The sequence below is a fragment of the Emydura macquarii genome, unplaced genomic scaffold, assembly GCF_026122565.2.
Source record: "Emydura macquarii macquarii isolate MOO-44397 ecotype Brisbane River unplaced genomic scaffold, CSIRO-AGI_Emac_v2 contig_3328, whole genome shotgun sequence".
Classification (NCBI taxonomy): Eukaryota; Metazoa; Chordata; order Testudines; family Chelidae; genus Emydura; species Emydura macquarii.
The window spans coordinates 5,710,956-5,737,858 of NW_027133465.1; the positions used below are offsets into that span (position 1 = coordinate 5,710,956).

General features: G+C 41.2%; 1 protein-coding gene across 4 annotated transcripts in view; it reads right to left on the reverse strand.

Annotated features, from left to right (window-relative positions):
- Positions 1 to 26,903, reverse strand: part of FCHSD2 (FCH and double SH3 domains 2) — a 252,443-nt gene that overhangs the window by 47,142 nt on the left and 178,398 nt on the right. For 3 of the 4 annotated variants that reach the window (XM_067533183.1, XM_067533184.1, XM_067533186.1), the window contains 3 exons: positions 18,780 to 18,902; positions 8,703 to 8,798; positions 7,557 to 7,628 (listed from right to left, as the gene is read on the reverse strand). In XM_067533183.1, the coding sequence (XP_067389284.1) occupies positions 7,557 to 7,628; positions 8,703 to 8,798; positions 18,780 to 18,902 (291 nt within the window). The remainder of the gene's footprint in view (positions 1 to 7,556; positions 7,629 to 8,702; positions 8,799 to 18,779; positions 18,903 to 26,903) is intronic. The other variant, XM_067533185.1, reaches the window with a different exon arrangement.

Below are 26,903 nucleotides of genomic sequence, written 5' to 3' on the forward strand. Positions count from 1 at the left end.
CAGCACTGCAGAGGGCGCTAGAGCTGGCCCTACGGATACCACTAGGGAAAAAATTCCGGTACCAGTGCATGCGGCACGCACACACCTAATTTAGAATGGACATGAGCAGGCACTTGAAGAAGAATGAAAGGTTGACTCCCGCCTCTAATGGAGACTGACTATGTTAGTAAATTTAACAAGCGAGGGATAAAGGCTAACAAGCACTTTCGTGCTTTCTCCGATGCTGCCCCGCATGCTTGGGAGGAGATGACCATAAACATCAGCAAAGCTAACTCATTATCCTCCATCAAACTCTCCTTTGCTATGAAGCCTATAAAAATACCCACAAAATTTGACAACAGTCAGGTTATTGCCTATGATGCTAACCAATACCTGTACTCCCCTATCAGTCTATCAGTTTTCTTTTGTCTTATATTTAGATTTTAAGCTTTTTGGGGGCAGTGACTGTTTTTGTTCTGTGTTTGTACAGGGCCTAGTACAATGGGGTCCTCGTCCATGACAAAGGCTCCAAGGCACTGTGATAATACAAATCATAAATAATAAAAGGTGTTTAATTTTAAACATGGGAGCAATCCCTCTGATTTCCAATTACTTCTCTGGGACCATTTACATGTGCCAAGTAAAGCATGTGCCTAAGTGTTTAGGACTGAGGTCTTCATTTGTTGCAAAGTATCTGATTTGATTTAACCTCTTTCAAAAAGAAGAAAACTAAAATGCTTCTGCTGGCTAGAGAGTGAAGAAACAAGCTGAGCTAAATATAGATTAACTTTCTGCCTTAGTCTCTCAGCTTGGAGTACAGTGAAAACAGTGTCAAGTGCTAAAAACTCAGTTTTTTAAAGCAAGCAAACAGAATACCCGCCCGCCTAAAGAACATGAAGTCACTGACTGGTTGCAAGCTGAGAGGCTAGCAATCATATGCTGGTTCTCAAATTAATTACTGTATTTAGTTTGTAGACACACGTGTCATGTCTCCAGTTTTTGTCCAAAAGGCTATTACAGGTGCAGGAGTTGTCTTACAGAGGCAAGTATGCAGCTTTTATATACCCATACATGCAATTATGTTGGATACAGACAGCACACTTGTAGTTTTGGCAGTAAGAAATGTTGACTCCCTTGAACCTAATAAAAGCTCAGAGTGTTTTTCTAGCCTATAACAAAAAAGAACTGTTTGACAAAGAATAGAAATAAGTAAACACATACTACATGCAAACCACTAACACAAAACACACCTAAAAATCTCAGCCAGTACTTTTTTAAAAGTTCAAAATATGATGCTACCATGCCAATGTCACATTGCAACTCCCACCATATGATCAAACCCTTTTCTGGGATATGCATGACTTAAGTTTCATACAGCTGACACCTAAAAATACTACTCAAGAAAAGCAACAGACAAATTTGATGACTATTTTGTTCTTCTACAGTGGAACTCATTTAATATTAGTTTATTAAGAGTCAGCTGGGCCTGCCCTTGCACTTCACAAAGTGAACAAAGGTGGCATCAGCCTCTTCCTGGTGTGGTGGCTGAGGTGGGCCAGACAAAAAATTGAAGGGAGGGCTGTGTCTCCCATCACCACAAGGCCCCACCCCTCTCTATGGTCTCGCCCCCCGCTTGGTGGCCAGGTTGGAGGCCGGAAGCCAGAGCCAGGCATTGTGAGGAGCTGGCTGCTTGTAGTCAATAACAGCTGCCCAGGTGGGGGGACCCAACTCTGGGGTCAGCGGAGCCCTCGGAGAGCAGCGACCATACGGAGCGGGGCCCAGGAGCCCAGGCTGGAATGGGTCAGTCTCGGCCGCTATGGGGGGCCCCAGATCCTCCACATCCCTGGGCGGCATGCCCCAATGGGCGGGCACACAGGCTGGGGGCTGCTCTCAGGCCCCTTGCCCAGGCTTACTTCTCTGCTGCTGCTGGAGCTGGGCAGCCAGCTAGTCACTTCCCCGGGCCCTGCACTTTGCACCAGGACCGGGCGAGAGGTGGGCAGCTGTTGCCAGGGTCCCAGCTTCGTGCTGGGACTGGCTGGGAGTCGAGTGGCTACAGCCTGCCTCCTGGCTGTGCGCTGGGACAATTTGCCCCGGGCCCTGCAATCCCTAGGGACAGCCCTGGGAGCAGCATAGCAAAAGGGCACCAATATGTTGCTACTAATGAGTGTCTACTGTATTTTAATCTATCGCAATAATAAATCCTGAAAAATTTCAACCTAAAATCCCTATTTTTACTTTAATGTTAATAACTTACTGCCTTATTGTTCAGAGCCTTTTTGATTTACCTTGTTAATAAATAAAAAGCAGGAGTTTGTTTCAAAAACTGCTTTCACTTCATTTTTTCCTAACACCTCACTACTGCTAATCCTGGAACTCCCTGCTAAAACTGAAGGGAAGATTATACTGGCAAGTGGGACAGTAAAAAAGGGCATATTTGGACATATTTCCTAATGTCCATAAGGAAGGTTAGTGCCCTCCCCCCATGGTGAGGGTTGTGGGGATTTTTTAATTACCACATTTTGAGGAACCTTATGTCCACTAGTGTGCTTCTCCTTCCTTCCTTAGTTCAATTCTTTCCTCTGCCAAGGAAGAGAAGTGTGGGTTAAAAAATGCTATAAAGCACGATGATCCCAGCAACACCAGAGGATCATCTTGAGTTCTCTGTGCATGTCAATTGCCATTATGATCTGTGAAAGGCTAAGGGAACACCCCAAAAGGCAACACAAAGTCATAAATTAAAAAAAAAAAAAGATCCCAGTTTCATCACAGAGAGGCTGGTTCTAGTATGTATAGATGGAGAAAGGGGATCCAGGGCTTTTCAATGTCATCTGGGCACGGGAAACACTTGACAATCTTGAGATCATAACAATCCATCATAAATTGTTGGCTAAAGGTAAATTCTCTACATCAAAATATTTTACTGTTATCAAATAGCTCCATTTATTTTGTCCATTGACACTTCGCATAACTGAAATATTCTTTATTTGAATCATTTTTTATATGGAAGAAGTAATTGTAAAGCTATTATGTACCGTTCCTATTAACAATTCATTGAGTAAGTTCCTCTAGGGAGTTGGATATTTATTTATTTATTGTGTATTTGGATTGCAATGTGATATTCATTTTTTGGGGGTCACAGATAACTTAACTTCAGATAAATTAAAAAGAAAATTCACTGCTGTAGAAGTTACTATACACACAGGGGTTGTCAAAGCAGGCATTTTAGGATGGAGTTATGGACAAGGTATAACTTCCCCTCTCTATGACTCCATTTTTGTTTTAGGAAAAGAAAGGTTGGAATATCAAATTGTTTTGTCTTTACGAAGCAAATTAGAAATCTCTCTCAAATACAGTCTCAAACTTTATAGTCTCTGGAACACCTCATTTCTCTGCCATCATGGATAACATGATACATTGTCAGATGCTGGTGATCAATAGTGTTACTAAACCTCAATGGTGCTTTGAGCTCCTTTCTCTTATGTTCCCTACTTATGGATTTAAGTTACTTCATTAGCTCAGATGATTGGATTTGAAATATTTCTGCACTCTAATTCCTGGTCTTGAATTTTGAATCTTTTATTTATTTTTCATTGTGTATTTAAAAAATATTCATACCCTCTCACTCAAATTCATTTGAAGGAACTACAAGAAAATTTATTCTTCTGGTATAGTACACAGTGAAACTTGCACACCAACTCACAATTCCTCACTTTGTGCAGACAGCCAACTATCATAGCAGCTGTGCTTGCCTCTAGCTATTCCCATATATAACACATTGTCTCATAAACATAAATACAAAGGAACGGCTATTTATCAAGTATCCACAGTGAAGAGGGGGATCTTCTGAATTAGTCTTGACACAGATACTAACTCTACGGTGATCTATTACAGTAGTGACTGAAAACATCAGTAAACAGAAGATCTGTACAACTGTGTTTCTGCTCACTGGTCTCTTTTCCCCCATATTACTTTAACAATTGACACTTGTTTTTAACCAGTTGTTCAGAATCTGACATGGACAAAGTTTATTGAATGGAATAAAAATGCTGCTATCATCAGCATGGTCTCTAGATTCCACAAAAATTTATGTAGTTAGACATTTTAATTTCCCCATACAAGTTCAATAAGTAAGTAAAAATATAAGTAAAAATAAGTAAAATAAATAAAAAATATAAGTAAGTCAAAAAAATATAAGTAAAATAAGCTCTCTGCTCTGCTTTCAGATAAGTAAAATAAGTCTGCCTTTATGTAAGTAAGTAAGTAAAATAAGTCAGGAACCATCTTAAAACTCAGCCACTGCTCACAGTCCCTTTAATAAACGTCAATTATGATTACCATGTCACAAACCCCAGATTGTAAACCTGTCCCTAGGGAGGGTCACTCAAGCAAAAGAACCTGAAGTGACATCAGCCACGCACAGGACATGTCAAATTACATGGGTAATGTTACAGTTTTACAAAGCTCCACTTCGGAAAGACACCATCTTTTGAACTGAATGGCTGTATTTCTTCTCAGCAGTAATGCACAATACCTAAAGGAGTAACATTCAACCATATCAACATTTGCTTATTTTATTTCCAGTAAAGTTACAGCTAAAAATTATCTACTTATTTTGTACCTCTTTTAAATGTATGTCAGTTTTTTGCCACCTTTTCAGGCAGGAATTAGGACCTGATTTTGCAGACTGTGCAGGAGTAATCTCATTTCACTTGGAGCTACTCATGTAAGCAAGGACAGCACATCACTGGGTTCTCCTTATTTCTCCATGGACTCACTAAGGGGCTTTAAAGTGAAAGTAAATTTCATTTCATTTACACCCACTGTAGGACCCCTTTATACTGCCAGAGCAGTGTAAAGGGGCCCTTAGTGGAAATGAGAATCAGGCCCATATATTTTTATAAAGAGAAAATGTTTCTAGTTTTAATTGGAACAAAGTGGACAAACTCACCTGCACATTCAAGAAAATAGTGAAATTATTATCCCTACTCCCAAATACAACTTAGGACATCATGTCTTAAAAGTTATCATCTTCAGCATGGTCCTTAAGGAATTAAGCTATGGAACATCCACTCATGTTACTGGGACGTTCAAGTTTATTTTCTGCACTGCTCCTATGCTGAAAATGTACTAGTATCAAAAATGTATATTTAAGTGTGTTGTATAAATTAAATACTTTTTCAAAAAATTAAACTTGGTTAAGTTAGTAAATGTTAATGCCAGCTAGCATTAGTTTAACCTAGCTGAGAGAAAGATACCAATCCTAATACTGTAACAGGAGACAACTGTAATTACACCAGCAATGAGTAGAAAAAACAGGAAGGAGAATTGCTTCAAAAGTTTAGTGTCAGCTCTTTGTTGTTATTATTCTCAGTTTTTTGGAGATGCTTTTCATTATTTGTTGCATTTTCTCACACGATATCATGTAGCTCAAGGAAGGGGATCCTTTTCCAAGCAGGAAGCATAAAAAAATTTGGCTAATTTTAAAAAATATTTTGCTATGTTCTTAAAGATATGCTTATCTAAGCTCTGTGGGGGTGGACAGTATGTATTCTGTACAATGAACTTTGTTGACTTCTGATTAGAAGTTCACTTTGTCCTCTAAACAGAAGTCCTCATGATTGAACTCGCCATTATATTAGCTATAATGCTCTTCATCAAGATTCATTGCACAGGTTAACTGCATTCCTTTTCTTTTGGGGGGAAAAAGTGTCCCCCAAAATGCGTTTATTTTTTCTACACTATACTGAAAAGCCTTCTGCATCTGTGAATTTCCCTCCTGAAAGGAATAAAAACTAGAGTTGATTAAGAATTTTTTTTTTGACTAAAGGTTTTTTTTGCCAGAAAATATTGATTAGTCAAAACTGAAATTGTATGGAGGAAAGGGTCAATTTTGATTTTCTCCTTTTGAAAAACGTTTTGATATTGTTGAAACATCCCATTTTCATATTTTTTAAACAAACAAGTTCCATTTTCTGGGTTAAAACAACTGTTTAGAAATTTAAGTTAATTTATAAAAAAATGTAAAAAAGTCAAAATCAAAATGAAATGTTCTGTATGTATCAAAATAAACTCAGGAACTCTATGACAATCCTTTATGTTCCATCGTATTGGGAAGCTCAACAGAGAAATCAAGCATTCATATTTAAAATCATAAAAATAGCTCATCAGAGAGCAGTGCCTAAAAACCCCAAACAGGGACCAGAGCTCCACAATGCCAGGCACTTATTCTACAAGGAAGCTCAAAACTGTCCTTTGGGAAAATGGTATTTTAGTAAAAAACACAGGTCACTCTACAGTCTATTTTCTTAATTTTTCTTAATCTTTTAGAATGAAAATAATGATGCATATCCCATTAATACTAAAAAGCAACAATCCCCTTGTCTCTCAGCAATTCTTCTACACAAAATGGCTGGAAATAAGTGGCCAAAATGCACAATAGCTATCAATTCTTCAATCTCAATTATAATTTGACTAACTAAAAAATGTACTGCTTCTGACTGATATTCAGAAGCAAAAATCTTGAGTGAAAACTTGTGTACAAATATTGTCCCCACTTTCACATAGTTCTAGTCACCACCCTCGACCCAATTTAGTGAGAAGTATTTGATAGTAAAGACATGAAAGTTTTTATTATTTTCTTGTGAAAACAGAGAACTTCAGAAACAGCTAAAAGTTCAGCAAAAGGCCGTGCAAGGAAAATAATGAGTAATCCTGAACTTGGGAACAGTCAGGCAAGTGAGAGACAAACTGTCTTTGAAATACGGAAGCATGATGTTTTACATCCCTGGCTCAGAAGGCCCAGGCACGGCTTTCTAGAATGTTCTTGAAGCTCAGAACGTCAGGTGCATATTCGACAAGTCAGAACACACAGTGGCCACTTCAAAGAAGAATCTTATTTGTAATGTTGGTTCTATTTCAAATGGGGGTAGTTCTCTAGAGAAAGAGGAGAATTAATTTGGTTTGGGGGGCCTGGGTTATCAGTACACATTCGTGGTTCCCTACGTTATGAGTCTCAGTCTAATTTTATGTTGACAAAAAGGAAGAGTTCCATGTATTTTTCTCAAATGATCAGTTGGACTTACATCGCTTTATTTAGTACAAGCTAGCATTTGCCTACATCCTGATATCACACATGAAAGCACTAAAACGATATGTACCTACTTAAAAAAAATATTGTTGAAGATCCCTTTTCTTCTCTATATTACAAATATCTTCAGTTATATTAAAAGATGAAATACTGAAATAAGCCTCTCTATACATGTCAGAGAAGTGACAATTACACACTTCACTATATCTCCTCAAGTTGTGAAATTTTAATTACAAATGATGTGCAAAAGCATGAGACACCTCAGAAGGCAAGAAGCTATAAGTGAGAAACTGATCCTCTCAATTAACATAACATGAAACAAGAAAATGATAATTTAACTATTAGTTTTCAAAATGGAGCAAGTGAGTTGTCTTTATAAATTATGCATTCAGTTGATATTTATGCATGACAGTGAATTTAGCACTCACATGAGCATGCATACCAGTAATACCACAAATACCAAACACTGATGACAAATACTACCATATACCTCTGCTATAGTCATTCTCATAGCACTGACAGGTGAAGGCTCAATATCCACCAGCTGAACAGCATTAAAACTCTGAATGACAAAGATTGCACAAGGACAAAAACACAGAGCATACAGTTAGAGTTACAAGACACACACAGGTAAGAAAATTCAGCACACTGTATTAAGAACAACTTAGCACTCGATGTAAACAATTTGCCCTATGGAGATGTTAGGGAAAAATTAAAATTGCTTATCATTTGTTAAGGTGGAAAGCCAAAAGATAACATTTTAATTTCAAGGGCGATTTTGTTATAGCTGTTAGTATTTATTTCTGGCAAAGTTACTCATATTGTCCATAACATAGCCATTCATACAATTTTTGGATTTAAACATTCAATGTGAGGGCCAGGCCTTTTTTCCCCGAGCAGGGTTTACCAAGCATAAGCCTAGGAATTAAAAAGCTGTATAAAGTTCTCTCTTTTTAACTTACACTTAGTTCAACTTAGTACTTATACCTAACTCTCAAAAAATGAAAATCAACATAAACAATTTCTATTTTGAAAAAACCCTTCACGAACTTCTCCATTATACTGTGGTTTATTCAATTATAATTTCACCAGTGATTTTTTGAAAAGTGGAATATGTCAAAAGACTGCATGTATTTAGAAACTATTTTAGAATACAGTGTCAACTGTATCCTATTTATTTAAACCAAAAAGTTTATATATTTCTCTTGAGTAAACTGAAGGGAATAGGACATTTTATTTGGCAAATTGTTAAATTGTCTATTTGTAACCCTAAAATGATGGATGTTTAGAGAACCTCACCAGAATATAATAGAGTTTAATAGGTTTAGCAAAAACTGTTAGCTCAAAACAGAAATCCAGGATATTAGTCATGCAAGCAGGAGGCAAAAATAGTGCAGTTCTTTTGCAGGTGACAATACTGGCATCTGTTTGGAGCTTTATTGTAATTACACATCTATTGTAAGTGGAGTTGGTGAAATCAGGTCAGTAATCTCTACCTATTCCAAAGATACCAGCTCTGTTGTGAACACTGAAAGATTAGCAAACAAGGCTAGTTTCTTACCCGTTTACCCCCAAAAAAACCTTGTTAAGAACAGAACTGGAATAACTGAATCATAGAATTTAGGAATGCCCTTACAGTGTCGCTGTCACTAGGCTGGAACTGGAAGGGTTGTGGTCTGTGAAATACAGAGTTCTCCTGTAAAAACAGTTGAAGATTGTAATCCCGCACCACCTGAAAAAAGAACAAATTCCAATTAGATTTATGTTTTATTTTGTAGAATTAAGGCATATTATATTTAGTGTTGCAATGATAAAATTAACACACTGTACTTCAAACAGGACCAAATTCTGCAGCTGCTCCATGCATGGAAATCCCATTTTTTTCAATGGGAATTCTGTCCAGGGACAAAGCTGCAGAGTTAGATCCTAAGACAATGATACTATAAATGACTGCTTGTAAGTGCTCTGTGGGGTGCAATCAGGTGCAGAATTGAGTACTAAAAAAGTATCTAACCTTGTTTTTAGATAAATATAAGAGATTATCCCATGGAAAATATCACTGGAAAAGGAAAAGTGGGGAACAAAGCAAAAAGATAAATACATAAAATTTCAGTTTCACAAACATTTTGACTTCTTATGGACGATTCTTCAAATACAATTTGTATTTTAACAAGTTGAAATGCTGTCATATTTTTTCATAAATAATCAAACTTTGATTAACCATAGGACCCCTAGAACTACTACTAAAAACTTTTGAAAAATGAAGCTTTGGTTTAGTTCTTTGTATCTGAACATATATTACAGATGAAAAAGTTCTCAGATAAAATGTGCATATCTTTTACATTGAGGTTAACAGTGTGCCAATTAAAAACTGCTTTAGCTACAGTTAAACATACCATACTAACCTGTAATTTCCAATACATTAAGCAAAATATTTACATATCACAGCCAGGGTGCATTCATACTAATATTTATCAATTTGATTTTTAAAAATGTAATCTGCTGAACAGAGAGTTTAGTACTTTAATTGGTGGAAATAATATTTATAACATTTATATAAAACTATGTGGCAAAGCATACATTACTAATGTTGACAATTTAAATGCAGATTTCTGTTTGGGGATTCAGAAGGTGTTTACATAGTTAATAGTTCTGTAACTTTTGAATTACCTGACTATAAAAAATTTATTTAATTTTTATGCTTGGAACCAACCAGCCAAACAGATGTTGCTTAAACTAACTAAAATATTCACTTTTAGGCCACGTCTACAGTACCGAATTAAATCAACTTAAGTTATGTCGACGATCATATGCCTCTTTAAACATCGGTTGAGCATGTCCACACACCTCTCTTTTTGTCAGGTGAGCGCATCCACATTCGTTGCTCTTGCATTGACAGAGAGTGATGCATCATGGGTAGCTATCTCACTGTAAAACTGGCCACCCTCTACTTCTGGGAGCTCTGGGAATAGATCATGGGGACATGCTCGCTGTCCCATGATGCAGTTCTTTCCATCCTATCATTCCATGGGCTTCTGACTTTGTTTTGCACCGTTTTTCAACAGCCCTTGTAAATTGTGAACCCACCATCTCTGCCTCACAACATGGATCCAGAGCTGCTGATCATTGTGGTAATAAGCATTATGAACACAATGTGGCTGGTCCTGCAGGATTTCATGAGCTGTGAGACAAAGAGTAATTGGTGATGCCTGCCCTGTTGTCTGCCATGGAAACAAATCATTCAAGATTGCTGCTGGCATTCACGCTACAGCCTGCCATGGTGGACCGTTGGTACCGAGCGTTGGAAACAAGCACTGAGTGGTGGGATCGCATCATGATGCATGTATGAGATGACAAGCAGTGGCTGCAGAACTTTTGGATGTGCAAATCCATCTTCTGGGAACTGGTTGTGGAGCTCACCCAAGCACTGCAACGCAAGTACACCAGCATGAGAGCTGCCCTCACTGGAAAAGCAAGTGGTGATGGCTGTGTGGAAGCTGGCAAACTGCTACTGGTCAGTTGCAAATCAATTTGTAGTTGGAAAGTCCACTGAGGGGGTGCCGTGACGCAAGTGTGCAGGGTCATTAATTGCCTCCTGTTACGAAAGACTGTGACTCTCGGTAATGTGCAGGAAATAACTGATGGCTTTGAGGCAATGGAATTCCCTAACTGTGGCAGGGCGATAGATGGAATGCATATTCCAATTTTGGCCTCCGACCATCTTATGATGGAGTATATCAACCGAAAGGGCTACTGCTTCTCCATGATCTTGCAGGTGCTGGTGAATCACTGGGGCCGTTTCACTGACATCAGTGTCGGGTGGTCAGAGAAGGTGCATGATGCATGCACCTTTTGGAACACTGGACTGAATAGAAAGCTGCAAGCTGGGACTTTCTTTCCCGATCAGAAGATTCTAATGGGGGGTGTGGAAATGCCCATAGTGATCCTTGGAAACCCCGTCTACTCCTTGGCTCAAGAAGCCTTACACCGGGAACCTGGACATCATAAGGAGCACTTCAATAACAGGCTCAAACAGATGCCAAATGACCGCTGAATGTGCCTTTGGATGATTAAAAGGGTGCTGGCGCTGTCTTTTTGGCCAGTTAGATCTCAATGAGGAAAATATTCCAATGGTTATTGCAGCCTGCTGCACTTTCCATAACATTTGCGAAACGAAGGGGGAAAAGTTTCCCCATGGTGGACTGCTGAGGCTGATCAGAGGGCTGCTGATTTTGAGCAGCCAGATACTAGGGCAATTAGAGGGGCGCAGCGGAAGTCTATTCAAATCAGGGAGGCTTTGAAGGAGCATCTTGACAATGATTCCCAATAATATGTCTTTATGTGATGCATTGGGCCAGGCAATGTTTACTTGCTGCCTTGAATTACCCCTGTAGTGCTTGCTTCTTGAGTGTTAATTGCAAGGAGCAAATATTCCTACCTGTGGCCACTGTGTTTCAATGTTAGCACTGAGCGATGTATGTATTTCACAAATAAAGACTCATTTAATTTCAAAGACTCAAGTTTAATAACAGGATCAAACACACTTTTGGTCAACCAGGGGACATGACAAAGAAGAACAATCTTGTGGTTAGAGCTCTCACAGCAGGGTGTAACTCCAGCTTTTATTGGGACACCAGTCCCTAGGCATGGAGTGCATGGGGTACTGTGAGAGGGACCAGGAACATGCAAGGAATGTGGTGGGGTGGGGGAGTTTGGGGAGGGCATGGATCGGAGTTCTGAGTGGTGGAAGGGGCAGTCTGGCATGGATATGCTCAGACAGAAGACTAATGAGAGACTTCAATATCTCTGTCTGGCCCTTCAGGAGCTTTATCATCCACCCCTGCCCTTGTGCCCTTTCTGGGCTATCCAGCCTGAGTCTCTCATTGTTGGCCCCCCTCCATGCTTGTTTCACTATGTGCTGCATCTGTTGACTGCAGCACTTCACGAACCATACTCTTCTTATTCCTCCTGGGTCTGCGCCTTATCTAACGGTCTGATCTCCGCCAGTGTGGAGGAGTGGGTCCTCAAGGGCACATCTGCAGAAGGCTAAGTAAAACAATGAATAGACAGTATTGTGAGTGCACTCACAGCCGTGAATCTTAAAAGTTACACACACCTATTTCTCACTGTCCCTTGACTAGCACACAGGTCAGCACGAGTCCCAAATATGGTGAGTTCGCGGGGAGCAGGCAAGGGGGAATGGGCAAGAAGAGACAAAGGGTGGTTTGCAAAAGGAGTTACTATAAGCAGCTAGGGAGCCTATTCAGAATATTGGTATCCTTTTCCACAGGCTAGAGTAATCAAACCTGGTATCTCACTCTTAAGGGTAACCCAGACACAAGGGTGCATCTCCTGCATGTGTGTGGTTTCAGACCAGCTCTGTATGCTGCTTGCCTGTGTGCTGCTCTGCTCCCTGCACTAATAATTGCTGGTTGGCGTGGCAAAATTTCCGACAGCCAGGCGAGAAACAAGGCAGATCTGCCAATGAACCTTCAGCAGAGGATTGCCGAATACCTCGAGGAAAGTTTCCTAGTGATCTCTATGGAGGATTCCTGGGACATTCCCGTGTACATTAACAAACTTTTCCGCAATGGCCCCACTGCATAGGGACAGGCTCTTATGTTTATTTCTGTTCCTTATTCCTCCTGTATCATATAACAAAGTACATGAGAGCTCAATCTCCTCTCATTGTACAGTATCAAAGCAAAACGAGCACTTACTGGAGTTCCCCTCTCCTACGTCCTGCATGCCAGAGCCAGAGTGCTGGGACTAGCTAAACTCCTCCAGAGTGGAAAAGCGGTCCTGACTCACTGCATTACCGGACGACCCTGCCATATGCTCCAAATCATTCTGCAGCTTCACTTCCTCATCCACCACTTCCTTGTGTGGGTTAGGTCCGCTGGTTGCTGCCTCCAGTCACCCTGAAGTATCCATGGGGCTCTTGTTGGTGGAAGTGGGGTCACCGCCAAGGATGGTGTGCGGCTCCTTATAGAAATGGTGTGTCTTCAGCACTGCACCAGAGTGATGGTTGGTCTCCCTTGTCTTCTGGTATGCCTGCCTCAGTTCCTTGATTTTAGCACAACGCTGCTGAGTGTGTGTTTCTTGCCCCTTCTCATGCATGCCATTTGCAATCAGCCCATGGTATTGAAATTCCTACGGCTGGTGTGAAGCTGCAACTGCACAGTCTCCTTTCCCCATATACTCAGCAGATTCAAAAGCTCCAGTGTGTTCCACGCAGGAGAGCATCTGGTACGTACAACTGGCATGGTCAGCTGGGAAGATGCTGCGTGAACTGTGCACGCATAGCAAACAGGCAGAGGAATTAAAAAAATTCTGGGGCCTTTGAACGGAAGAGGTGAGCATACTTGTGTACCTTCAGGACAGCAGAGTTCAAACTGCTGACAAGAGTGATCATGATGGGCATTGTGAGACACCTCCTGAAGGCTAATTATGGCAACATAATCAAGTAAGGTGTCTACACTGACATTGTGTCACTCTAAATGTCGCAAAAGGCTCTATGTCGCTCGTCGAGATGGTTTTATCATGTTAGCATAGCAGGAGAATTACATCGATGGGAGGAGCACTTCAGCGTGTACACCTCCACTGCTTTGTTGATGAAAGCTGACTTGTCAACAAAACTGCACTGTAGATAAGGCCTCAGTCTGACACTAAAGAAAGATTTTTTCAGAAATTTATTAACAGGCAAACAAAGGATAATAAGGGAAGCTTGTGTTGTTCCTTAGTTAGATCATTCTATACTAATGAAGGCTATATAGCAAGATTAAGATATGACCTAGAGAATGCTTCTGTTTTCTGAACCATCATTTTAAAAAATTTTGAATTTGGGGTGATTATATTCTCAATTTAAAAATAACATGAAATAGAAAATGTTAATGCAATTTGCTCACTTAAATAAAGGAAAGGAAAGAATTAAAGTGACAGGTGTTCCCAACCCTAGTGACAAGGGCTTAGTCTACCCCCTCTCCTGTCACCAAGCCCTTTCCCAATGGAAGTTTTCTAGTTGCAGAAACTTTACCCAATCCTCATTTCCTCATGCAGCCAAGTGTCGCAGTATATGTAAGTGCATATATTTGAATATATGAGTAGGTCACACGTACATACGCATGTACATTTTAACATCTGAATGTGTGATCAGTTTACATAATTAAATGCATTCAATTGAACCTGAACACATTAAAATGAATGTATGTTATAGCATTCTTGGCCCTGAAAGGAGCTGTGAGTTTTGTTATGACTTCCACAGCTGGGAGGTGTTGGTAGTTTTAAAATTGGATGATGAATAATTTGCAGTTTCTGGGAGGAGGGGAATTTGTCACTGGGGTGAAATCATTTACATGGCATGTGGTATTATGATCACACATTCAGACTAACGGTATTTATCATTAGCTTACACATTTAAATATAATGTACTGGGTATAACTCAATTCAGAGATTCAAAGGGCATTGGATCCTTTAAAGCACAGGCTTTGCAGAAGATGTTCGAAATCCAGCCAAATGGATGCCAAGGCCTACTGGACCCTTCTGATACATTCTTAAGGTTGCGAGGGATGGGGAGGCAGAGGAGCTTTCACTCTCAACTTTCAGATGGTATCAGAAAGGGCCAAGTCTGGCAGTGTGATGGGATGTCCACCCCACACTTGCCCTAAAGGGGTAATGGAGGCCAGATAGGCCAGTTAACCTATTAAGCAGTAAACGAAGGAGATATAGGTGGCGCAGAGAGCCTTGAATAGAAGGAAGTTCACCTGAGCAGAGGTGGGCTGGGCTAACCTAAACCCAGGAGGCTGGCAGCAGCAAGGGCTGCTGGGAGGAAGTTGGCGGTCACTCTCTGATAGAGAGGGAAGGACGGAACCCAGAGGAAGAGTAGGACCCTGGGACCCTGACCCAGAGGGAGTGCATACCCTGAAGAGAACAGGGTGGAGAAGACAGCCTGTGGGATGCAGGGTAGGAAGCAACCCAGGGAGTAAGCAGCAAGGTTGGGGATTGAATAGACCTTGCCTGCGTGTTGTAGAGTCCCTGGGCTGGAACCCGGAGTACAGAGTGGACCTGGGCTCCCCTAGCAACCATTAAGGAAGTGGCACTGGCAGGGCATTCAACTGGAAGACTGCCTGGGTCACTGTGGGAATGACAGAGACTTTGAAGGACTAAACCCCGAAGGGCGGAACACTGAGTGACCTGGCTGAAGGGCTGAGTCACGAAGAGGACACTGCCATTCCTGGAATGAGAGAGGGGCCACAGGCTGACACAGAGACAGCGTGTGGCCATAGGAATGGGCGTCAGCCTCACGCTAATCTCTAGAACAGCCCGGAAGAAGCACCATCCTTGCGATGAGTGGAGCGCTCTGAGACAGGCAGAAACTCTCTGTCACCTAAATCACCTAATTCAGGTTTAATGCACTCTGCATATGCACTTGTACTGAATTTATCACCTAGTAGTAAATGCACATTGAAAAAAAGCAGCCAATAAATGAGTCAGAAGAATTAAGAGAAAGTGCGGACAACTGATCCATCTTTACACAATGCTTGATAGATGCTTGGAGACTGAGCATACCACACATACTGAGCATACCATTTTCAAACTTTGTAACTATTTAAAACCAACATTTTTTTAATTTAGCAAAGCATTTCTTGCTGAGGACACTATATAAGCTACATTGGTAATTTTACAAAAGAGCTGCTTTTCGTTAATCAATGTAGAAAACTGCTTGTTGTCTAATCTTGTGTAACTCAAAAGTGATCACTTTTTCAAAGAAAAAATTCACCTCAGCAAGACCATACATGAAAGAGTTCCTCTCATAAGGATTACTGTTTAGTTAAGAATGACAGAAGAGGACTATATTACTATTATTGTTCTGTTACAGTAGACTATATGTCTGGCAAATAAACACTTCTAGGGCATTATTTACAGAGTGGCTGGCAATTTTTCTGAAAATAAAGAGACTGCCTTAAACTACGCTGCATTTTCAGGACTCAGCAGCAACGTTTCAAAATTAATCTGTATTTTTCATTTAGGAAATTAACTGGATGCTTTGCTAATGCAAATCCTTCAGATGTAATAAATTATGATTAAATATATTCTTTTCTCTGGTCCACCTTCTAAAAACCAAATGGTTAGAATGTGCTATCTTAATTGACAGTATTAAATACCAATTACATAATGCACAGTTACTGGTGTGCATTATAAAACTGACAACTGCAATCTGGGCTGATGTAGCTTCTCAGTAGAACTTGAGCTCAGAAATTCAGTACTTCAAAAACAGCTAATAGGATTTTACCAAAGCATTCCAAAGAAAATTAATCTTTAAATCGAGTTAAGGTTTGGAAAATTTAAGACCAAAAAGTAAAACTCTTGCGTAAGAACAGGCACTTAAAAAAGCAAGTTGAATTTCAGGTTATGTAGGTTTCTCCAAATCAGCACGAATAAAACCTCCATACCACAACACATCACAGCATCATGAGCTATGTATAAGCTCCATTCTACAGAAGAACATTTTAGCGGGGAAAGTTTAACTAATACATGTTAGAAAACCTTACAAATGACCTAAGGTATCTTTTCCACATATACTGTTGTATTATTAAGGTCTGGTATTTAGAAAATTACCAGGAAGCAAGTATGGAAGGCTAGGAATCTCTTCTTTTTAATTGCATCTAGACTTGATGGATCACAAGATATGGAAACCTAAAGTTTCCATTACCCCAGGACTTTAATTGCATTTGCTCTGAACCTTAGACCCGTGCAATTTTAGTGGAGGAGGAAGTAAATTTTTTGGATAGATTTTGCTTTTTATTTTTAAAAATGGCAGCTGTTTAAAGCTGCTCAAAGGTCTAGAATGCTAGTAGTTCCAGCAAAGATTGATTAGTGAGCAAAGAGCAGGTGAGGCAGTCAAAATACAAAATAAATGGTTAGGATCTTGACTACCTAAGAGGCTGATGGCAGGCTACCTTTATTTATTTTGGTGTACAGAAAATTAAAAATGATGCACTTTCATATGCTCTAAGCACTCTTGAAATATTTTTAAAATACATCCTATTGCTTTTGGTGACATGCCCTCAGCTTTGGAATTCACCTTCTCTTACCTTTGGTCTGTTAGAGCCCTGCTAAAAGAACTGTAAAACATGCTGAAGTACACAGAAGAGAGGATGAGGAGAAGATATATGTTAGTGGGTTTGGAGGTTCTCTTACTGTCATTCTGACCTACTGAGTTTTTATATCAGGAGAATTTTAATAATTGATATGGGCCTTTGGTATGGGATAGGTGCTTATATAAATGTAGAAAACAAATGTCTCTCTCTCTCTCTCGCACACATGCACATACCAAGCAGTAATTTAATACAAGACTTCTGTTTAAGGATAAAGAAAAGGAAGAGAGAAAAGAGTGAGTTAATTCCAATGTGAGAAGATAGAGAACATCTGTAAACGTTATTTTCAGACATGACTGCTGTGGTTACTTTTTTGTTGCTTCTCCAGGTGTTGTGGTAGCTTGGAGAGGCTGAAAACAGAACTACTTATTCGAGATAGAATGCAGATAATTTTTACTGTACAAAATAAAATATACCAACAGATTTCTGGTTGAGTAGAAGCTTGCTGGCACAAGCTCTAGCTAAAATGCCATTAAAAATATGATAAATGTATTTTCTATGCAAACAACCTTTAGAAATGACAGTTTAGACAGTCAATTCAGAGAACAAGAGTGAAGCATTGCACCTTGCATTCTGAATATGAAGCATTTACTAAAATATTGTAAAAAATGAATGAATATATACAAGCTCTATAGACATGTGGCCACCATAAACTATTATACTTCTTTTGGAGAGAACCAACAACAGGTCAACTCTCATGTCATTAAGCAACACTATGACACATACCAAAGCAAATGATTAAAGTAAACTCTTTTGTCTGCAGAAGACTAAAGGGTATTTTCATCTTCTACTCTGAAATTGCCAAATAAACTCATCAAGACTAGCTAGAATATAGCAGTAAATTTTCAATTTGTCCATTACACGCTACATCTAATAAAAAGTCAGTTCACTGCTCCTAAACTACTATAACAAGATCAATGGGGAAGGATAAGAAATATGTAGTTTGGCTTCTATCTGAGTCAACATTCAGAGGTGCATAAATGATATGCTCTATTCTTGTATGAGTGATCATAGCTCATACAAGGAATATTAGAATTATACTATAACACATAAAGTCTAGTTTGTTTGTGTTTTATTGGAAATCTTTAATAGTTACAAAATTCTAATCTGTTTTCTATATTTGCCAATTATAATTTCAAAAAAGAATCAGATGCAATGGTGTTTTATTTTTTAAGTTGACAGTCAATGACTACAAAATGATCCAAGCAGTTTCAGTTTGCTATAACTTCATGGATGACTAATGTTGCTAGAAAACCTTCATGTAGAGTGAAGTGCAGTTTCTCTTTCTAAGCGTGTAGAGTGAACATAATTGGACACTTCCCAATTGCTGCTGCAGTACCTAAAGAATCTGTAGAATACAAATGCACTCAGGAGAATGCAGAATTTTTCCCAGAAAAATTCCTTTAGGTTGTGTCAAATTGAACACAATACAGGAATGATCAGAAATATAATGCACCTTATATTTCAGGAATGAATCTCTAGTCCCAAAATATAAGCCCAATAACTTACTGTATGTTTTAGCTATTCAGCTATAAAGGATCGGTTAAAAGGCTTACCCTGCTGGAAGTTTCCAATAAAAACTGGAATGTATTCTGTACAGCTTGACATGTCTCTAGCTCAGTCCTGCTGAATGCCATTAAATAATCCTTAAGGTGACCATAAACATTTCCATCAAGAGCCTGTATAAAGAGGGGAAGAATTATAACAGAAAATAATTAAAAAGTGTGCAGGATAGTTTAATTTATTTATCTTCATTTTTTAGATTTATAATCCAAACTCTCTCAGCACAATAATCACCCTGGAAAGGTGAACATCTTTCATTAGCCATAGTAGCAAAGCCATTATCTTAATTTCACTAGATGGCACCATAGAGCACTATAATAACAAGTATATTTCAATAAATATGTTTTCCATCCAGTTATGTAATGTATCCATAGAAGAATGCTGAGGTCAGGTTTGGATAAATGATTTTGCTTAGGGATATTTTCTCTATGAGAAGTAAGTGACTTTGCAAATGAAAGGATATTTAGCTTCTACTGGGGAGGATGTACTTTATTGTGCAGTATTCTAAATGCTGTCATGGGGCACTTAATACATAAAGTCTTAATGTGAAATATATATAATAACTACAGCAAGATCTACTACGAGTCCATTATTTTATGTATATACACACCCACACCACCTATCCATGCATACAAATATCAGATGCACAACAGCACTGGCTATTATTCATGTTTAAATCTATTATATTAATTATATTAAATCACAGCTCAATGGCCATGTTGCACTAACTGCTGTAAAAATTACATTGTAAGGTCTGATCCACGCAAAGTTGCACCAGATTAATTTAAGATATGTTGGCAAACTGATTTAAACCAGTACAACAATGTATGTACAGATGTGCTCTTATATCATCTTAAAACTGGTGGATGTTCTTTAAACTGGTGTAAATGTTGCATGCCTATACACAAAGTTGCACCAGTTTAACTAAATCAGTCAAGGAAGATAGCACCTATTTTCAGGTTTCTTTGAAAACCATTTTTGATAAATATGGTTAGTGCAAGTACTTGGTCACATGTGCTTTGACCATGTCAAAAGCCTGCTTCCTTGACATTCAAGATGTTTTCCACCTCTGGTGTTAGTCACTGTAAAATGAGGAACTCTAGAACCTAGAGACATACAGAAAGCAGCAATATTAGGCGGTAGCTTGATGCCTGGTTTGGGTCTTTACAGGTTTTGTGAGGTCGATGACTTGACATGCGCCAGATTTTCGGCTGTTTTCCTTCATTGGTGGCCCTTGTGAAGAATTGAGCCAGCCAAGAACAGGCGCATGGGCCAAGATGTTTCACGAACTCTGGAAGGATATTGTCATAGCTGGCAGTGGTGCCAGAATTGATGTTATACAGCAGCCTGTCCAGTCTGGAACTATGAAAAATTTAGAGCAAATTCTGGATTTGTGCTGCCTGTGGAAGACCCTTTGCTTGCTTTGGACTCAACTCTTCACTTCTTTTTCCACAGGTGTCTTTCCCATGCAAAGCAGGTGACTGGCTACTTGGTTAGTATTCACAGATGATCGGCTTGGCCTCACTGCAGCATATGATACACAGTGTGGCACAAGGATCTACTTGTTAAAATATCAAGAATCCTCCAACCATGGGTTATTGATGCCATCTAACAGCTACTCCAAGAAAGACAGTTCAGGGTGCATGTGGGTGAACAAACAGGTGCTTGGAAAAAAACAGATTAACTGGTTACCGCAGGGGTCTGTTCTAGCCCCAACCTTGTTCAGTCTATACATCAATGATCAGCCACTGCCACTGAAGACGACATCTGCTGCAGGTTCTGACTCTCTCTGAGCTGGAGAAGACCCTGAGTGATGATGCTGCAAAACTAGCTGACTATTGCAAGACATGGCGACTTCAGCCTACCAGCAAAACGGTCTCTAGCACGTTCTACTCCATCTTGTCAATGCTAAGAGGGAATTAATTCATAATGAGTGGCCAGAGAGTGAAGCATGCCCAGTTTACTTAGGCATGATCCTCGACAGAACACTGACATACAAAAGCCACCTGATCAAGACACCAGGGAAGGTCATGACATGCAACAACCTTCTCAGCAAACTGTCAGGTTCTTCATGGGAAGCAGATGCTCCAACCCTAAGGACCTCAGCTTTTGTCATTTTGTATTCTATAGCAGAATACTGTACACCAGTACAGAGTTGGTTGGACACACCATAGCTTCCAGCTCTGAGCCACACTGCTATCTCTTAAATCAGGAGGGAGATTGCGGCTGGCAAGCTGCTTGAGAAGGTACATGCCAACCCAAGTTTGTCCTTGTTCAACAACCTTTGTAGCCTACCAGCTACATTTCTTTCATCACGACACCCACTGTGATTGAGGCTGCCATGCCAGGACATGACAGCAGAGTCCCTGTGACAGGAAGATTGGTGCTTAACATCAACCACCAATCAATTCCTCATCACAGACCCTACTGCTTGACTGCCTGCCGTCAACCTGTCATGTTGCCAATGGGCCATTCTTAATCAATTCTGAACTAGGCAAAACCTCAGTGCAGCTAACCAGCACCTTTGGGGTCTTCAAGACAATCCAAGCTGCAGTTGCAGCACAGATGGAACAATGACACACACAATTGAGGAGTGTCCTCTAACCAAATTCAACGGTGGGCTGCAAGTGCTCCACTTGGCCACTAAGAGCGCTACTGCTTGGTTCAGCAAATTGGCAAATACATAAATTAATAAGTTTGAGAACATAGTTAAACTGGTGCAACTTTTTGTGTGGACAAGCTCAGGACTGATAGTCAGTCCCTGCCCGAAAGAACTTGCAATCTAATTTAAGACAATTAATAAAGGGAGGACAAAGGTAACAGGAATAGGAATGTGTGGCTATCTGCACAGTAGGAAGACTAGCTATCTGCACAGTAATTTCAAACTTTTTTCAGTAACAACTTTCTAAAATGTTCACCATTTGGGCTAAATTTTCTACACTTCCAATCATTTTTTAGTTATGGAAAAAATAGAAAAAAAACTTTCTGTTGTAAAAAAAAATTTCTCACTTAACCACCCTCCCCCCCCACAGATACAGCAAAAATAGATGAATTTAGAAACTTGACATGGAATCTATCCTCAGTGGAGACTAGTTTTGGAGAAAAGAATAAAAATAAAGTTACAAGTGACTGGAAAATTCACTTCTAATCTTCGTAACATCTACTAAGATTTCAGTAGAATCTAATTTATCCCTACACTATACTTTCCCATTTCCCAACATGACAAGTACAAAGTTTGCTGCTGTCCCCGAGAAGTTCCATAGTTTTTCTTCTAATTTCTATATCTTTTTAAAAAATTATTTTCCAACTCTTTTCATAGCAAAGACATGGCCATCAAAATAAAAAAAGATAGAACACTCCAGCTCCAGTTAAACAAGAACAGCACCAAACATGGGAAGTTCTCCCAACTGCAATATGGCAAGACAATCACACCCTACTTGATGCCATGTATGTGGTACCATTATGCTTTAATATAGTTCCTTGTTTTTTTATTGAGAAAAAAGCGGCTGGCTATGAAACATTATGGTAGTGTAATTAAATTTTCTCTCTCTCGCACATACACATATACACCCCCTCTGACTATAACGATACATTGAGTAACTTGCCCAAGGCAGAAGGAGTCCCTGTCAAATTCCAGATATCCAGTGTTACGATCAAACTATTGAATGAGATTTCCTTTTCAAAAATAGCATATTTGATATTTTAATACCTATATATTAGGATTCCTATACATTTCTTTTAAAACAGCAGGGACTGTTATCCTTGAATACTGCAATTTAAATCTGGCTAGATCTTTATAAAAAGTTCTACTTCAAGAGAAAGATGAAAAACCAACAAGGCATTATTGCATAACCACAGTATTTGTTCTCTTCCTGTTTCATATTAAAACCATAGTAAAAATCTTGTGGAAAAAAATGGTTACTAAACTTCCGTAACTGTTGTTCTTTGAGATATGTTGCACATGTCCATTCCATGCTAGGTGTGTGCATGCCGCATGCATAGTTGCTAGATTTTTCATTAAGTGGTATCTGTTGGGCTGGCTCTAGCGCCCTCCGGAGTCATGTGCATATATCCTGGTATAAAGGCACCGCCGGCTCTCTGCCCTGTCAGTTCCTTCTTGCCAGTAACTCCGACAGCAGGTTAGGAGGGTGGGTCATGGAATGAACATGAGGACACATCTCAAAGAACAACAGTTACAGGAAGTTAGTAACTGTTTTTTCTTCTTCAAGTGCTTGCTCATGTCCATTCCATGTTAGGTGACTCACAAGCAGTATCCCCAGCAGTGGGGCTCAAAGTTCATGGACGCGCTGATTGCAACTCTGCTCTCCTGAAACTGGCATCGTCACAGGCCTGTTGGGTGATGGTGTAGTGGGATGCGAAGACATGAATTGACGACCATGTTGTGGCCCTGCAGATGTCCTGGATTGGCACCTGCGTGAGGAATGCTGCTGACGAAGCCTGGGCTCATGTGGAATGAGCAGTCACAATGGCTGGAGGCGGAACCTTCACGTGATCATAGCAAGTACGGATACAGGCAGTTATCCAGGATGAGATTCTTTGGGATGACACAGGTAGCCCTCTCATCCTGTCCGCTACTGCCACAAAGAGCTACAGGAGACTTACAGATGGGCTTAGTTCTTTCGATATAAAAGGCAGGAAACCACATAACATCCAATGTATGAAGCTGAGGTTCCTCAGCGGTCTTGTAAGGTTTTGGGAAGAAGACTTGGAGAAAGATGTCCTGGTTGTTGTGGATTTGCGACACCCCCTTTGATAAAAAGGCCAGATGGGGGCACAGCTGGACCTTGTCCTTGAAGAACACCGTATAAGGGAGTTCCTATGTAAGGGTTTGATCTCAGAGACCCTTCTGGCAGAGGTGATCACCTCCAGGAATCCAAGAGAGAATCGGCAAGAAGCATGATGCTAACACCTTGAACGGGAACCTTGTGAGCCTTGGTAGGACCGATTTCAAATTCCGGGGGGCGTAGGGGTTTGCAAACCTGAGAGTAGGGCCTTTCCAGCCCCTTGAGCAACCTGATCATCACCTCATGAGAGAACACTGATCTGCCATTCACTGGAGGATGGAAGGTTGACATGGCTACCAAGTGAACCTTAATAGATGACAGAGCCAGACCTTGATGTTTTAGCTGTAGCAGATAGCACAAGATGGACTGCAGAGAAAATCAGGATGGAGAAGATTCTGTTCGGAGGCCCAACAAGTGAAATGTTTCCACATGGCCAGGTAGGTAGCCCGGTTGGAAGGCTTTCTACTATCTAGCAAGACCTGTCAAACCTGATCAGAGCAGGCTTGCTCTACAGGATTCAGCCATGCAGCAACCATGCAGTCAGGTGCAGGGAGGCAAGATTTGGGTGAAACGACGAACTAATGCAGGCGGGACCATGCCGGTGCTATCAGGATAGCCTTTGCCTTGTCCCACTTGATTTTTCGGAGAACACTGTGAACCAAGGGGATAGGAGGAAAGGCATACAGCATATGGCAAGGGTGGCCAAACTTACTGACTCCCTGAGACCTTCCCTCCCCACTAGGTAGAATCCTCTAGCCCCACCTCCCTGCCACAGGGCAGAAGTTTGAGATCCCCAGTTTGGTAGGTGGAGAAGCACAGGGGTATCTGCAAACTGCACTTTAACTGTAAAAGAACTGCATGCAGCTAATAAGCCACAGTTTGCCACCCTGGCATACAGTCTGCCCACAAGAGCAGGAAGGCATCGGAGGGGGAGCCCTTCTGTGCCCACACAGTGAAGAGAACTGATGGCATCTCCCGGTCTGCCTGGGGGGGAGGCCCTCACTTCCAGAAAATGACACTGACGACTTCCGTGTGAAGAAACCACTTGTGATGAGAGAAAAAAGCTGAGGTGATCCGCCCGTATGTTGTGGGCTCTCAAGAGGTGTGTCGCCTCAAAGTGAATGGTGTATTTCACACAGAAGTCCCACAGTGGGAAGGCCTCCCGGCACAAGGCCAAAGACCGAGCCCCTCCTTGCTTGTAAAACATGGATGCGGCATTGTCTGTCAGAACCTGCACCACTTTACCTGAATCTGGGGAAGGAACTCTTAGCAAGCTAAGTGTACTGCCCTGAGTTCCCTGACATCTATACAAAGGGAGAGTTCTTCTTGGGACTAAAGGCTCTGTATCCTGAGGTTGCCAAGGTGGGCTCCCCACCCAAGGTCTGACATGTCCGAGACTAAGACTACCAATGGTTGAGAAGCAGCAAAGGGTACACCCTCCATTACTGATCTTGGGTTTTCCATCAGGTCAGGGAAGCGAGGAATGGAGGTGGAACTGTGAAGACTGAGTCTAAGTGGTGTTTGCTCAGGAAGCAGACTGACATCAGCCACATCTGGAGGGTCCTGAGATGCAGCCATGCATACTGCACCACATAAGTACATGCTGACACGTGACCCAATAGCTTGAGGCAGATCCGAGCAGTTGTTATTGGGGGAGCCATGATCTTGGATATCAGGTCCAACATACTCTAGAATTGGGTCTCCAGCAGGAAGGCTCTGGCTTGGGTCGAGTTGAGCAGTGCCCAATGAACTCTATTCTCTGAATTGGGACCAGAGTCGACTTTTGCAGGTTAATCAGCAGACCTGGTGCCTGGAAGGTGTTGTGGACTGTACTGATGCTGTCCCATACTTGAGTCTGTGACTGAACTTTGATCAGCCAGTTGTTGAGGTCTGGGTAGACTTGCCTGCCTCAGCACCTGAGGAAGGCTGCTACAACAGCCATGCACTTCATGAAAACCTGTGCGGCTGCCGACAGAATGAAGGGAAGGGTGGTGAATTGGAAGTGGCGATGACCCACCACAAACCTTAGAAATCTTCTGTGGCCACAGAAGATAGAACTATGAAGGTACACATCCTTTAAGTTGAGGGTGGCGTACCAGTCTACTGCATCCAGGGAGGGAATGATGGAGGCCAGGGAGACCATGTGGAATCTCAGCTTCTTGAGATATCTGTTGAGGCGACGCATGCCCAGGATGGGCTGGAGCTCCCCTTTGGCCTTCAGGATTAGGATATAGCGGGTGTAAAATCCCTTCCTTCTCAAGTCTTGAGAAACTTCCTCCACAGCCCCCATACATAGGAGGGATTGTACCTCCTGGATAAGGAGTTGCTCATGAGAAGGGACCCTGAATAGGGACGGGGATGGGTGGATAGATACTGCAGGGTATATCCAACTGTCACTGTAGTGAGGACCCAACAGTCTGATGTTACAAGAACATAAGAACAGCCATACCGGGTCAGACCAATGGTCCATCAAACCCAGTATCCTGTCTTCCGATAGTGGCCAATGCCAGGTGCTTCAGAGGGAATGAACAGAACAGGTAATCATCAAGTGATCCATCTCCTGTCACCCATCCCCAGCTTATGGATGCCTATGCCAAGCTGAAGAGTGACAGACAGTCCAAAAATAAAAGGCAGGACAGATGATGACCGGTACCCTTCAAAAGGCTTGCTTGGGTCTGCTGGAGTATCTCTGAGACCCTGACTGGGAGGCTGAGATGGAGGGGAGAGGTTGGCATCGTTTTTAACCTTCCCCCTTTCTCTTATAAGGCTCCTGTCTAGGAGGCACAAAGAACTGAGGAGGCTGCTGGGCCCTGAAGTGCATCATGGCAGCTGATGGCGTGTAGAGTTCAAGCAATGCAGGGTGGTCTTTGAATCCTTCAGGCCGTGCAGCTTTGTGTCCACCTGATCTGAAAAAAGAGAGGAGCCTTCAAAGGTGAGGTCCTGGACAGACGGCTGGACCTTGTGGGGGAGGCCAGAGGACTGGAGCCAAGAATGCCTCATGGTGACTGCCGAAACCATTGTTCTGGCCGCCAAGTTGGCAGCATCCAGAGCTGCCTTAAGAGAGGTCCTGGCCACATTTTTACTCTCATCTAGAAGGGCTGCAAACTCTTGTCTTACCTCTTGTGGCACAGTGTCTTTAAATTTAGACGAGTCCCAAAGTTTAAAATCATATCTCCTGAGCAATGCTTGCTGGTTGGAGATAAGTAGCTGGAGGCTACCTGTCAAATACACCTTCCTCCTGAAAGATCTAGTCTCTTTGCATCCTTATTCTTCAGGGGTAGTGCTCAACTGGCCCTGTCTATCTGGCTCATT